The 13,515-nt window shown below is 43.3% G+C and overlaps 1 protein-coding gene across 2 annotated transcripts; it reads left to right on the top strand.

Annotated features, from left to right (window-relative positions):
* The first annotated feature begins 1,851 nt into the window (after positions 1-1,851).
* On the top strand, positions 1,852-12,052 carry relb (v-rel avian reticuloendotheliosis viral oncogene homolog B). 2 transcript variants are annotated; one of them, XM_071512579.1, is made up of 11 exons: positions 1,852-2,143; positions 2,398-2,427; positions 2,681-2,880; positions 5,301-5,615; positions 6,776-6,942; positions 7,172-7,263; positions 7,397-7,528; positions 7,688-7,792; positions 8,274-8,489; positions 8,978-9,049; positions 9,883-12,052. In XM_071512579.1, exons 1-11 carry the CDS (start codon positions 2,110-2,112, stop codon positions 10,368-10,370), a joined length of 1,851 nt encoding a protein of 616 aa, XP_071368680.1. In that variant the 5' UTR covers positions 1,852-2,109; the 3' UTR covers positions 10,371-12,052. The 2 variants fall into 2 exon arrangements, with proteins under 2 accessions (XP_071368680.1, XP_071368681.1); XM_071512580.1 differs by lacking the exon at positions 2,398-2,427.
* Positions 12,053-13,515: the final 1,463 nt, after the last annotated feature.

Here is a 13,515-nt window from a genome sequence, read left to right as displayed (position 1 = left end):
TTCCAATCTATTTCCTGGTGTAAATGATGTCACCTACACACAGGTTTTAATGAATGCTCTGATTGGTTGACAGTATGCATAATTAATAAGGTATCCTGTAGTCTGTCAGACAATAGCTAGTCAGCTACTTGCCAAACGAACCAAAATCTCCTCCAATGTTTCTGGGTGCTGAAGTTCCAACTGGATATTTGTTCCCCAAAGATAGAAACATTGGCCTGCAGTGGAAGGTTCGGCTCTCACTCGGTGCCACAAGCTTTGTTCCACCTAACCATCAAAAACTGAAAACAAAATGATGCTCATTGTGTTAGAAATCAACATCAAACTTTTCCTGCCCGAGTTGAAATCATTGCACTGGATCTTTAAAGTTTATGTGTAGAAAGACAAAAAAAAAAGTTGAAGTAACGCTGGTGCAAAATAGATCTGTATGTAACCGAATGGAAAAAGTTGCAAAAATCTGTGTTTTCCATCTGCAAATCATCTCCTTTGGAGATCATTCAGTTTTGGTTAGATATACAATTAAATCCACGTGAGGCCAGATAGCAGATACTGTAGGCACCATTGACTTCCTCCCATAAAGGGGAAACTGCACCTTTAGTGTACCAAGGGAAAAAACAATATATTGTAACATTTCATTTGGATAGTACGATGCTGATATGCAAGTATCTATCAGGTGACAGAAAGTACATATTCAACATCAACAACGTCATTTGCCTATTTGATGCATCTCTACACACTAATGTAACCCTAAGATTAACCCTAACTCAGTCATTTAATATCTGTAGTCTACTTTTCACACTATTTTATCACCAGAAACTCAGTAGACATTTTAGTTGCACGTCATAGTCACTTGATATTAAGTTGAATATGAGAATTGGACTATCCAAAATAAATCAAGTGTGACCCAGTATATTCCTCAGTCTCCATGTGACCGGCCCTCTCGGCTCTGGGATCACTTTCTGGAAATGCTTCCTCAGTCTGGGAAATACACACACACATCCTGAGCCAAAACGGGCTGCAGGGGCGGTGGCTTTCTGCACTTGGGTTGCGTTATTTTTAATTGATGGCCTGTTTCAGCTCTTTGCCAACCGTTTCTTAAAACTGGGGAGGTTTCGCTTTCCGTTTCTTTTAAATCGCCCGCGTGCTTCCCGTCGCCTGTAGATGGCGGTGCTGCGCCTGGAAACTTTCGAGGCGGTAGTGATAACTCGTATTATGGCAAATGCACAGAGACTGAACACTCTCAGGTTTTAAAACGAGACTGCCAGGCGTGCAGTGAGCTTATTGGTGCAGTTTTATGGTTTAGTATCAATGGTAAAAAATGATTAACTCTCACTTCTCGCTCCTTTGGTCGGACACGGGATCTGCAGAGTGAGCGGAGAGGATGGGCGCATGATGCAACCAGGAGAAATATCCAAGACGTCATTTATGTTTCTACTTTTATTTGGGAAAAGCTGAGAACTTTGGCATTATGGTGTGTGGCAGATACATGGGTGGCGTGTGTGTGTGTGAGGGATAATTTGAATATTATATTTATATATTCAAATTGTTTTGTTCTGCATATGGCATTACGTGGGTGTTGGTGAAAAAAGGGGGAGGAAAAAAAACAGTGTGGCGTAAGGTCACGGTACGACTCAATGGAAAATACTTTTTTTAGGTCACGATGCACCCAACTGCATCTTGAATATTCAAATTAGTAAACATTACATTTGGTGGTGTGGTGAAGGAGGGCGCCGTGTATACCTGGCCCCGGGGGGGTTTCCCGTTTTGGGTACGTGACGTGAGGGGATTTCCACACCCCAAATCAACAGCCAGTCACATCTCGGCTAGTGCGGAAACCGAAGTAAAAACGACCTGAACAACTCAGAGCGCTCAACACATGGCTGGCGTCGGTCGTCAGGCACACACCTCAACACAAACACGGACAGACACTTGGTCTTGTTGTCCAATTTGACAGCTGTTATCATTGGGACAAGACAAGTTGACCAAAAACACGGAAGAGAAGTGTCTGCATTCGCCATAGAAGAAGAAGAGCACCAGGATTATCCTGGTTGGGACGAGAGGACGGGACGGGAGAAAGTTCGTGATCCTTCTGCTGACCTCATCTCGTATGCAATGAGAGACATGGACATTTTCAACGGCACCCCAGGTAGGGTTGTCATTTTCCAGCTCTGTGTGTTTGTGTGTGTGTGTGTGCGTGCGCGCGCGCGAGCTGACATCACTCGGCTTCAGCAGCATGTGATTTGTTAAGAGAAAGAGCCAACACCCATATTCTTGCCGGGATCACATCATCCCTCCTAACTCCAGGATGTTCCTCTGCCTTGTCCCAGTCCCGCGTCACAGTCTGCACGCGCAGCTGTCTTGTGCTTTATTTGCTGACAGTTTGCCTTCTCTCTTCTGTAGCTCCTGCAGTACCGGTAGAGACAGACTTGGGTGAGTATCTCTCCATCTGTTTTGCAGTAGTCTGACCTTACACCACAGAGATATACAGTTATGCATGTGTCTGTTAGCGGATGTGAAGCGTTAGACCTGTGTGAACTCATGTGTGACATGCAGATGAGTATTTAATCGGTCGTGTCTCTACTTCCTCCATTTCCATCTTGGGTTGTGTTTTGATATTTCACAGCAACGTGAGGTTTTGCTCACAGTGTCTCTCTCCCTCTCTTTTATCGGGCGTGTTTTGCAGACATCATCCAAGAGCTGATCACCGAGGAAGTAGGGGTTTCGGAGCGGTTTCAGAGTCCCTCGGGTGCCTCCCTCCCCGGGCCTCCTCCCCCCCCTGCAGACCTCCACTGTCAGCCTCTCAGCCAGAACCACAGGATGCTGAGGCAGAGCAGCTCGCCTTCATCCCAGCCGGTGCTGGTGGCAAGAGGCACGGCCCCCCAGGTGAGGAACCGGACTCAAGTTTACCTTTATTCATTAGTGTATCTTAAAGGAAAAATCCACGCTTTGATACTCTTAACACTGTTATATATCATCGATCTGTGATTCCATGAGTAATCTTGTGATGCAGTGTTATACTTTACTTTTTGGGTTACCCACCTGCCTTGTTTATACTTCTACTTCAGTTAGTGATTTCCTACGTTTCCCAGAATGACTCTGGACAACGCCCTGAGAAGAGCATTCAGTTGTGGGTTAAACATGTAGGTGGAGTGAGCAATAGAGAAAGAGACAGAGTTCGAGAAAGAGAAAGAGACAGTTAGAGATAGAGAAAGAGACAGAGTTAGAGACAGAGAAAGAGATAGAGATAGCACAGTGACCACATGAAAGTGGAGTTTTTCCAGTCGAGAAAAAGTGAGCGTCGGCAGTTTGAGGCAAACCGGGGGATTTATGCTTGTGCACACAGACACAGACTGATCAGGTATAATATATACTATTTATTTAATGTTGTTGTAATGTCAAAAGAGTTGCATAATTGTAGCTGTAATCTCAAGACTCTGAATGCATGCATTTACCTAATGTAGTAGTTCATGGCTGTTATTGGCACTAATGGAGGGGAAAAAAACCCTTTTGACAAAAACAAACTAAATACTGAGACATTTCATTTTATGCCATTAGAGTGCTAGTATTTCTCAGAATGTATTTTTCTGAAATGGACTACATACAATTCTGTTATCAAGGGAATTTGGCATACAAACCTTATTTCTCTGTGTGCAGTTGACCTATCAGTGTGATTATATCTGACTGACAGTAAAGGTCATGACGGATGGTGAGCCTGTCACCACAGTTACCGCTATGCCGTTGTTTACATATTGCACATTTTACCTCTGCGTAGCCAGTGAAAGCTTGTTAATATTCAACTACTGACAAATCAAAGGAAGGAAGTTACCGTTGGGATTATTTTCTACTGGGATATAAAAAGAGGTGACTGTGCAGTTTTCATTCGGAGGATTATTGGTGGTGATGGAAGAAACTCTGCAGTGCCGTTCATGTTTAGCCCGTGTTTATATCTAGGTGCTTGTCAGGTTTGTTGTTATGAAGAGTCGTTAGGCATTTAGTCAGGGTCCGGCTCTTACCGTAAAGCACGTGGTTTACAGAGAGCAGGAGATCAGAGGCTGTAATCTGATCAGACGGTGCAGCAGTCTAACCTGCACAGAAAGGCAGCGTAGGAAGGGCTTCTCCTTCTTATTTGCATATGACCCTTCTGTATGATTCAGTAGACATCTTAAATGTTGTTTTGTTTGTGAATTTTATTTTAGTTATAACTCGTGTTGTGAGCCTGTGAAGCGAGAGAGAGGCGGCCACACCCCCCCCCTGCATGTTGTGGGCTCGTCTGAGGGAGGAAGGGGGGGGTGGCCGGATGACTTGGAAAGACTGTAATCCGACTCCTACTTTCGGTTTGCCTTCCTTTCTCTCGGCTAGCCAAACCCACCGGGGTGAAAGGTCACATTCTTTGCGCGCTCGGCTCCTCCAATTGGTCGATCCGCGCTAAGTTCACCAGACTTCCTGCTTCCTGTTCTCCGGTTCTGTCAGCCAAGCTTTTGTTTAGCGGTGCTTTAGACGAACAGGTATGCCCACACTAACACAACACTCGCTCAGACACACACACATGTGTACATGACAACACACATCTGTGCCTCGATAGGATGGTGTGACACATGATCTGAGGCAGAGCCGTCTCACGCAGTGAGCTTTCAGTCGGCTGAACTGCAGCACTGCTGACAAAGAGGTCAACTTCTTTCCTTTTTCTTTGTTCCCCGCAGGCTTGTTTACTTTTCTATTGTTGATCACGCTTCATCTTCAAATAGAGATGATAATTAAAGTTACAGTATGTTGTTTTGTTAGGCTAACATGTTGTTTGGGATACTTTTGATATGTTTTTTTTTTGCACAATTTTGTGAGTCCAAGCTGGGCCGAGCTGGACTGAAAGTGAGAAGGGAAGAGGAGGGAGCCTTGGAGACGGTTATAGAGAAAGTAAAAGCGCCAGAGAGAGAGAGAGATGTGTTGATCCGGTGTGTTTTAGGGGAAAACGGAAAGGCTGGTGGTCTGTGGTGTAACGGCAGATTAAAACAGCAAAATGTTAGAGGTGGAGTCAGATGAGCACATGGTAAATTATATCTACTGATAGAAAGCGCATGTATGGAGGAAGGATGCACACTAACCCAGTTTTGGTGCTTATGATGCTGCACTCTTGTTGACAATGTGAGATAACTTTCTCACCATTAAGCACTTAAAATTTCATATTCAAACATGCCTATGTGTCTGGCTGTTTATTTTCCCTTAGTCTTCACCTGGTCAGTTGTTACACCCCTAGAGAGTTATATTTAATTTATAAGCATGTTTTTTGTTTTGTTTTCTTCACACAGGTGACCTTCCCCCAGCATCTGCAGCCGTCGTCCTGCTCCAGGGAAATGGCGTCGCCTCATCCCGGCCGGGGAACCTCTCGGCGCGGTCGCGGCCCCGCGTGTCCGCCGGCCTCCAAGGGCCCCGGCGCTCTCTCCTCTCAGGCCCGGGCCGACACGGAGCTGCTGGAGCGGATCCTGGAGAAGCCCCAGCTGGTGGTGGTGGAGGAGCCCAAGGAGCGAGGCATGAGGTTCCGCTACGAGTGCGAGGGACGGTCGGCTGGCAGCATCCTGGGAGCGTCCACCACAGAAACCAACAAGACTCAACCTGCCATAGAGGTACTGCTCCATCCTGCTGCTGCTGCTTACACATTACAATAAAGAATCATAAGAATATCTTTATTTTTTTTCAGTCACATTTGGTACAAGTATCAAACCTGTGTGGACATACAATATAGTCACTTTTTACAAGCCGATATCTTTGCCTGCTCCAGATGCTTCATACTGTGAGTGTTTTTTGTCTCTGACATGGAAGGGACGTTACTTTCTGTCCCTGATTAGGGAGGGTTCACCCACATTTTATTTTGTTTTGTGTCACTGTGCACCAAACCCTTCTGCACTGACTGATGAAGATGAGAGGGAGTGGCAAGGATGTGGGCTGTAGGGCTGAAATAGAAAGTCCCCACAAATCCAAACTCGATTGTGGTCAAAGACAGGCGGTTTCTCCCCCACACGCACTCTAACAAACACTGCTCCGCGTTCTCTGTCACATTACGCAAGCGCACGGTTACATTCCTAGCACTTCTCATGGGGGGTTCACACAAGGGTGAACCCCCCGTGAGAAGTGCTAGGAGTGCTAGTGAGTGTGTGTAACGGTCAAAAGGCAGTGGATCTCCACCTTTGATCAGGTTTCATTTGTATTTGGTTACTCAAGTACAATAATATATTTATCTGTAATTAATCTATTTCTTGTTATCCCCCTCCATAAAACTGGGGGGAGAACTATGGATCTGTCGCCTTCAGTTTGTTTGTTTGTTTGTCCGTCATGAGCGATACCCCGGACTCTGCTAATCGGATTTTGACAAAACATGGGGAAATGATGCATCATACCGCTGTATTGCAACATTTTAAAAATCACATTAATAAGCATGTGGGTGTTATTTTTAGCCTGTGGGACACACTGCATTATTTGTTTGCTCATCCATGTGTCATGTGCGATATCTCGGACACCACTGATCAGATTTTGACGAAACTAGGGGAAATTATGCAGCTTACTATTTGCATTTAAGCATTTTCCTAATTCCAATGACTGGTTCAAGAGGGTGCTACAATTTTAGGTCAAAAGAAGGTGACGTATTTGTTCGGCCTACTTATATGGGACAATATGTTTACTGTGGCCCTGTTTTCTCTTTGTATCTTCTCCCCACCACAATTCCCACTTCTTTCCCACATTCTCTTTCTACTTCTCTTTTCTCTTTTGGTGCCTTTCACCCTTTCAGATTCAGGGCCCCATTGAGCACATAAAGAAGGTTACAGTCACCATTTCCTTGGTGACCAAAGATTTACCGTACCGGCCGCACCCCCACTGCCTTGTGGGTAAAGACTGTCCTGAAGGCTCAGGAATCTGTGTGGTCAGTTTTAACCCTCACAGCAACAGACGACACAGGTACACATCCATCTCTCCTTTATTTTCCAACACCTCCTTTTATCAAATAAGTATAAAAAAGCCCACCTCTCCCCTTCTCCCCCATAGACTCTAATATCTATTTTTTTGCATTTCCTTCATGCCCTGTATCCTCCTCTTCATCACATTGTTTACTGCACATTAGCCATCTGTTACACAACTTATGTGCAGACTAAATATGTCTCTGCGTGTTTTCTGTCTCACCTTGTAGCTTCTCTAACCTTGGCATCCAGTGTGTGAGGCGGAAAGAGCTGGATGCTTCACTTCAGAAGAGAAGAAGCCAAAATATCGACCCCTTTAGAAGTGAGATGGGTCCCAAAACACGCGCCACACATGCACCTTATTACTCGGCTACCACATTATCATCTATCCATCTATCCATTTATAGGATACCTTTGGGTTAATGTCACTCTTTTATTTGGTGTCCCTTCCTCAGCCGGTCACTCAAAGAGCATTGAAGATATGGACATGAATGTAGTGCGTCTGTGTTTCCAGTGTGAGCTAGAGTGGGAAGACAGCAGGAAGGACTCTCTCAGCCCTGTGGTGTCCAACCCTGTCTACGACAAGAGTAAGAGCATTGACACACACACACACACACACACACACACACATGCACGACTGTTGACCTGTTACAGTGTAATGCACCAAAGATATGTAAATGTGTTTCCTTCCTGAAAAACACAGCTGATGCTCACCGTGTGTGTTGATGCTTCTGTGTCTTTCACAGAGGCCACCACTACTTCACAGCTGAAGATCAGCTGTCTGAACCTGTACAGCGGGTCCTGTACTGGGAAGACAGAGATTTACATGTTGTGTGACAAAGTGCAGAAAGGTAAGGGGGGGGGAATATCTCTCTCACACACACACACAGAATGGATTTAAATCAGTCAGAGCTTAAGTTGTATGGTACGGCCGTTTGTAGCATTTGAAAATGTCAAAAATTGGGCCTAATTAACCTTATCAGTACAAGTTAAAGTCAAGGAATTCAACTTGAAGCTAAGGAAGAGACAGAAAAGTTGGTTATATTAGCTTTCAATATATATATATATAAGCTATTATATCTAGCTTTCTTCTGTTAGCTCTTACATAATTCATACCTCAGATTCTTGTTGAAATTGAATTCCTAGCTGTTGTATTCTACACTAGATAAAAGATACAAATGGCAGCAACACTTTAGACTTGCTGCTCATAATTAAAACCAGGATAAAATAAAATCCTGGATTCCAGCTGCAGCTTTCGCATCGGTCGTCAGGTAGTCAGGTAGCTATTTTCCTGATCTCTCAATGTGGATTTGTATTGTCGTGGATCCACAGACGACATAGAGATCATCTTCAAGCGAGGGTCGTGGGAGGCGAAGGGGGAGTTCGCCCAGACGGACGTGCACCGGCAGATCGCCATCGTGTTCAAGAGCCCGCCGTACCAGGAGCAGGACATCACGGAGGAAGTGAAGGTCAGCGTCGTCCTGCGCCGCCTCTCCGACCGGATGGACAGCGAGGCCGTGAGCTTCACCTACCTGCCGCACAACCCAGGTCAGACCCGACTCTGCCGCGCAGCGCTGGCTCATGTTTCATCTGATGGTTGGAAGAGGAGTTTGCTTTAGATGAAGTGTGCTTTGATAAGTCTCCAATGGTTCTCACTCTGCTGTCACCGTTCCCAATGCACACAATCTGCTTGACATGCTAAATATGATCTATTTTCTCTTTTACTCAATCTAATTGCTCTCACTATTCCCCTCTAACTCTGTCTTTATTATGTTTTCCTAGCAGTTCTCTCTTCCACACCATCCTGTAGTTGTAGAAATATTGTCAGGTCACTACGGTCTGACACTTCAACTCCTAACTATTGGTTGCTTGTCATTTTGGTGATCTAGGAATTGAAGTTTTTTCTGCTGTTGCACTCATTGTAGCTCCTGATGCCTAAATTGTCCTAAAATCACATACTCTAAATAGCATATCATTTTATGACACAAACTACAATAGAGAGTAATTAAAGTATTTATGAATTGATCCTGTTTCAGATCCATATGAGGTGAAGCGGAAGAGAAAGATAAAGACAGACATCAGCTTCACAGAGAGGCCTTGTTCAGCAGGTGAGGCTTGGACCTTGTCCTTCCCTTTCTTTCTTTTGAAATATTACCTTTGTTCTCCCCTTTTGACTTTGCTTATATGTGCGTAGCCAAATAGGGGATTAAGTGATACAATGATGCAGGTGGCTCTGACTCCGTCAGACCAGTTTGCTTGTATTAGAAGTAAAATTGCCACAAAAATGTAATCAAAAAGAGAAAAACAATGCATTGCTTTTCAACAGACTACAATACAAACAGCTTTTAAGATATCCCTAATGCCCTGGAACAAATTTGCCTTTGGATGTAAATTAGACATGCAAATAAACCCCACAATTTGCCATCTACTCATAATCTCATATACAAATAATAATCATATACAAATATTTAAATGTACTTTATCCCATTTCACTGTTCTATCATACACTTGTACACTAGTTACAGATATTGTGAAAGTCTCAGATCTTTTGTTCATCTATTAGATGGTTATCAGTTTGTTTATTACAGGCTTATTTTATTGCATCTTGCAAGCTGATTTTAGTAGGTTTTGTAGCCGTGTGCACGCACTACCCATATACACAGACCATCAAAATTGCTCATGCCTATGCCCCTCTATTAAGCACAAAGGCCTTAAATTAATATTTTAAATAAGTAATAATTATTATTATAATATTATTACTTATTTAAAATATTGTTGTTATAAGTTTTGGCAAAGATTTGAAAAATGTCAAGGTTGAAAAGGCAAGGATCCCAAAGCATGACCCAGATATAAAGTATATTCCCTGATAAGCTAATTTACCATCATATTTGTTAAAGTTATTTGTTGTTTCTCTAACACCGGTCTTGTTGTTCTGCCGCAGCACAAAGTCCAGCTGCAGCGGAGCCGTCCCCCTCGCAGCCCTTCCATCCTTTCAGCCAGGCCGAGAACATGCTGGTCCCAGAGGAGCGGCCGCCCCCTGCCCCGCCCGGTGCCTCCGCTTTGGGGGAAATAAGTTACACCGCCCCGCAGGACTCTAACCTCGCTAACCAGAGCTATGAAGCCACCGATGACCTGACCCTCATTAACCAGCTGCTGGATATTCCCTCGTTTAGGGCCATGTTGTCCGACCCAAACTTAGCCTCTTCTATGTGCTTCGACCAGGGGGCTGATGGCAACTCCACGATCCCATTTGGCATCATGGATGTGAACTTTAACCCAAACTTTGGCCCATACGCACAGGACTTCTCCCTGTACAACGACTTGCAGTTTAACCACCTTGTCAACGAGAGCCACACCCAGCAGCCGGAGCCCTTGCTGCAGGACGGCCCCTCCCAGGTGGTTCAGGTGAAGACTGAAGAGGAACTATGAGGAAGGGAGAGTCAGTGTGATGCAGCACAGTTTCACCCTCTTTTTCCACTTTGACCTTTACGGATTTAGAGCCAGGAAAGACTATGTTGCTGGTAAAAGACTGATTAAGCTGTGTAGTGTGTCTTTGTTTAGACTCATGTAGTTTCACAAGGTTGCCCTCTCATTAACCCCGTACCTTTATCTCTGTCCGAAGGCCTTGCTGGTCAAGGCTTTGCTGACCAGGGGTGAGTTAACATTCCAAAATGTCTGCCCTCCCAGACCCGAGCCTCTGTGAGCGGCCTGTGTTGTCCTCACTGTGCTGCTAGCATTAACCTGAAGGCTAAAAGCCATGAGAGGTTGAAACTCAGTTAGCATGTAGCTCCAGCTCACTGAAAAAGAGAAGCTGGGAACTTCTCTATTCAGTGTGGGAACAGGAGGAACCCTCTCCATGAACTGCGGTAAATGATTGGCGAGAGAAGACTGAAGTGTGTGTTGTCTTGTGTATGTGTAGGCTGTGTATTTTGCATTTGTCCAGCTTATCATATGATTGTGGGAAAAGCACCTGACTCCGCATTACAAGTCGTCTGGAGTAGTGAAGGGATTTCAGATTATAATCCACATTTGACGAATATCAAATGTCTCAAATACAGTTTAGTTTCGGATCTGTCCTTAATGCACAACTTGCTTTTCTTGTTCGTTATATTACTGTTATCTGTTGATGTGACAACCACACCTGGCTTGTTTGACATTTAATCAATTTACATGCAATCGAAACCAGTCCTCATATTCATAGCGCCGTCTGTCCTTACTTCCTTTTGTCCTGTGAGTTTCACCGTTGTGCTAAAGCTCTCAAATTCCACTCGCCGCTTGTCATGTGTCTGACTCTCCACCTCCCCACTGTAGCACTGTTATCACTATTTCAACAATAAAATGTGTTGTTATTGTCATGTTATTAACTTGGTTTCTTTGGAAGGAGAAAGATGGACCTCAAAAGAAAAACAGAGTGACTGATAAAGGGATAAAGATGCTGCTGTGTCTAATGGGCAGGTGTTTTATTTTCTCCTGGGACTGTTATGTTCAGGCTTTACTGCTTTTTTAAAGTGTCCTATCTCTAGCTGCCTGCTGTATTTCAGGCCAGTCCAGCCTACACACATTCCTAACTTGCTCTCTCACTTGGAACAACAATGTGACTTCTACGTAACTCTATCTGAACTATACGCAGTAATGTTTTGGGGGGTTTTTTTTTACAGCTGAGCTTTGAATAACAACACTATCTCCTTCATGTTAGAAGAGAATCTTGAATGACTTGTTTGCCCAAGAAATTAGAGATAAATACTGGGATGAAAAGTGTCCTTTGTTGTTTATGGTCGTCAGACACCATGTGGTCGCTTTAGTCACAGCATCTTAATCTCACACAAGGAACAACGCCTTTCTCATTCTCCATACTTGGCTATCGTATATCTGAAACTAGGCTAAAGATTGTATCTTCCATTCCGTTTCTCCTTTTCTATTTATAATGTTAGTTCAGTTTGTGTGGTTTCTGCTGAGTCACCCACTACATTGATGTAGATTAGAAAACTCAAAAAAAAATTCTCACTCAGTGAGGACAGCAACGTTGATTGTCTTAAAATAGCTCTCTTTATTGTTAAAAGCTAACGCGATTTGACATTCTCTCTCTTGTACATACATGTGACACAGGTTGGCTCCTCTTCTGTCTTTTGATCAATAATAATAAAGAACAGCTGTGCCTTTAACCCAGGAAATCAAGTATCAAAAATATACATTGCATAACACAAATACAAAATACACATTGCAAAGTATCTATAAATGCAGTCAAATGTGCAGACACAAGACAATACAATAAATATCATATTCAATATAAATTAGAAGTAACTATACAGTTCCAAACTGTATAAACTTCATGGCTCAAGAAAAGGACAGCGGGGCAGAGAATGGGGTTTATTCAACCCTCATAAAATATTTCTAATCTTTTTTTTTTGACAAGTTACAGTTTTTAAGCATCTCTACCTTTAACACTGCATCTCGTTTCTTAATGATCATCACTTTTTTTTTTTTTTTTACACCAGTCACACCCACAAACCTGTTTTTTATTGAGCCAGAAAGCAACTCTTTAACAGAACAATGGGTAAAGGACAATGAAGTTATTTAAATATTTAACACTGTCAGGCCTGTCTGGTTACCTGCTGCTGTTGGACCGTACAGGAGCAGCTGTTACCTGTTCTGTCTTCGCCCATCACTGTTGACCAGCACTGAACAGCCACTGGGAAACTCCACACTGGGCCGGCCTCCAACACCTTTGATCTCACACACACACACACACACACAGAGAGAGAGATAGATACTATTTCCTGTAAATAGGTGATACCAAACCCTGCTGCCAAGACTTGTCTGGACTTGTTTTTTGACATTTTCAGTTATAGCACATGGCCATCTTCTGGTACAGACCTCCAAGTAGCAGTTGAATATCTATAATTAAAAGTTTTATCAGATTTTTATTTAGAGACATTACTGCGTGGCTGTAATGGACTGATTCCAACAGGACACAGCTCCAGAAACATTTGCATACTTCAGTATTTACTTCCCGGTTTATTTGTATAAAGGAACAACAGAGCAGGGACAACAGTGTCCACACACACACAAACATGAACATGAATACACAGTATGTGATAGAGGCTGTGTGACTTTACTGTAAATAAGTCTCTACAAATGCAAACATACAATTTCCACAGACATCAAGTGAAGCAAGTGATTTTGCAATGAGAGTGACTGTTGTGTTCAAAGACAACTGTGAATTTATGAGACGGGTTTGTTCCCATGCTAACGTAAAGAGAACGCACAGAAAACACATTGAATACATTAAAATGGGGACAGGGAGGCCTGCTGATAAGCAAGTCTGGAAGTAACTAATTACTTTACTCTCATTACTGTAATTGAGCTTTTTTGTGTAGGCTACTTGTACTTTTTTGAGTAGTTTTTAAACTCAGTAATTTTACTTAAGTAATGTTTTTACCGAAGTATTTTACTTGGCTACATTTTAAACCACATCCATTACAGATTACAAATTTTGTGTCTCTCTAACACCAAGAGAGCATCAGAAACTGGACCAATGTAAATCGACAAATTGTGGAGCCATGCACAGTCAGCA

This window comes from Centroberyx affinis, unplaced genomic scaffold, assembly GCF_046629955.1.
Source record: "Centroberyx affinis isolate AG114_WGS23_722 - 3 ecotype Tasmania unplaced genomic scaffold, CSIRO-AGI_Caff_v1 ptg006358l_1, whole genome shotgun sequence".
Taxonomy (NCBI): Eukaryota; Metazoa; Chordata; class Actinopteri; order Beryciformes; family Berycidae; genus Centroberyx; species Centroberyx affinis.
This window is presented reverse-complemented; position numbering and strand designations above follow the sequence as displayed.

Excerpts from the sequence above, each read along its gene's own strand:
- relb (XM_071512579.1), top strand. The coding sequence starts at position 2,110 with ATGAGAGACATGGACATTTTCAACGGCACCCCAG. Across the intron at positions 2,428-2,680 it reads ACCGGTAGAGACAGACTTGG|ACATCATCCAAGAGCTGATC; the intron begins GTGAGTATCTCT and ends CGTGTTTTGCAG. Across the intron at positions 6,943-7,171 it reads CACAGCAACAGACGACACAG|CTTCTCTAACCTTGGCATCC; the intron begins GTACACATCCAT and ends CTCACCTTGTAG.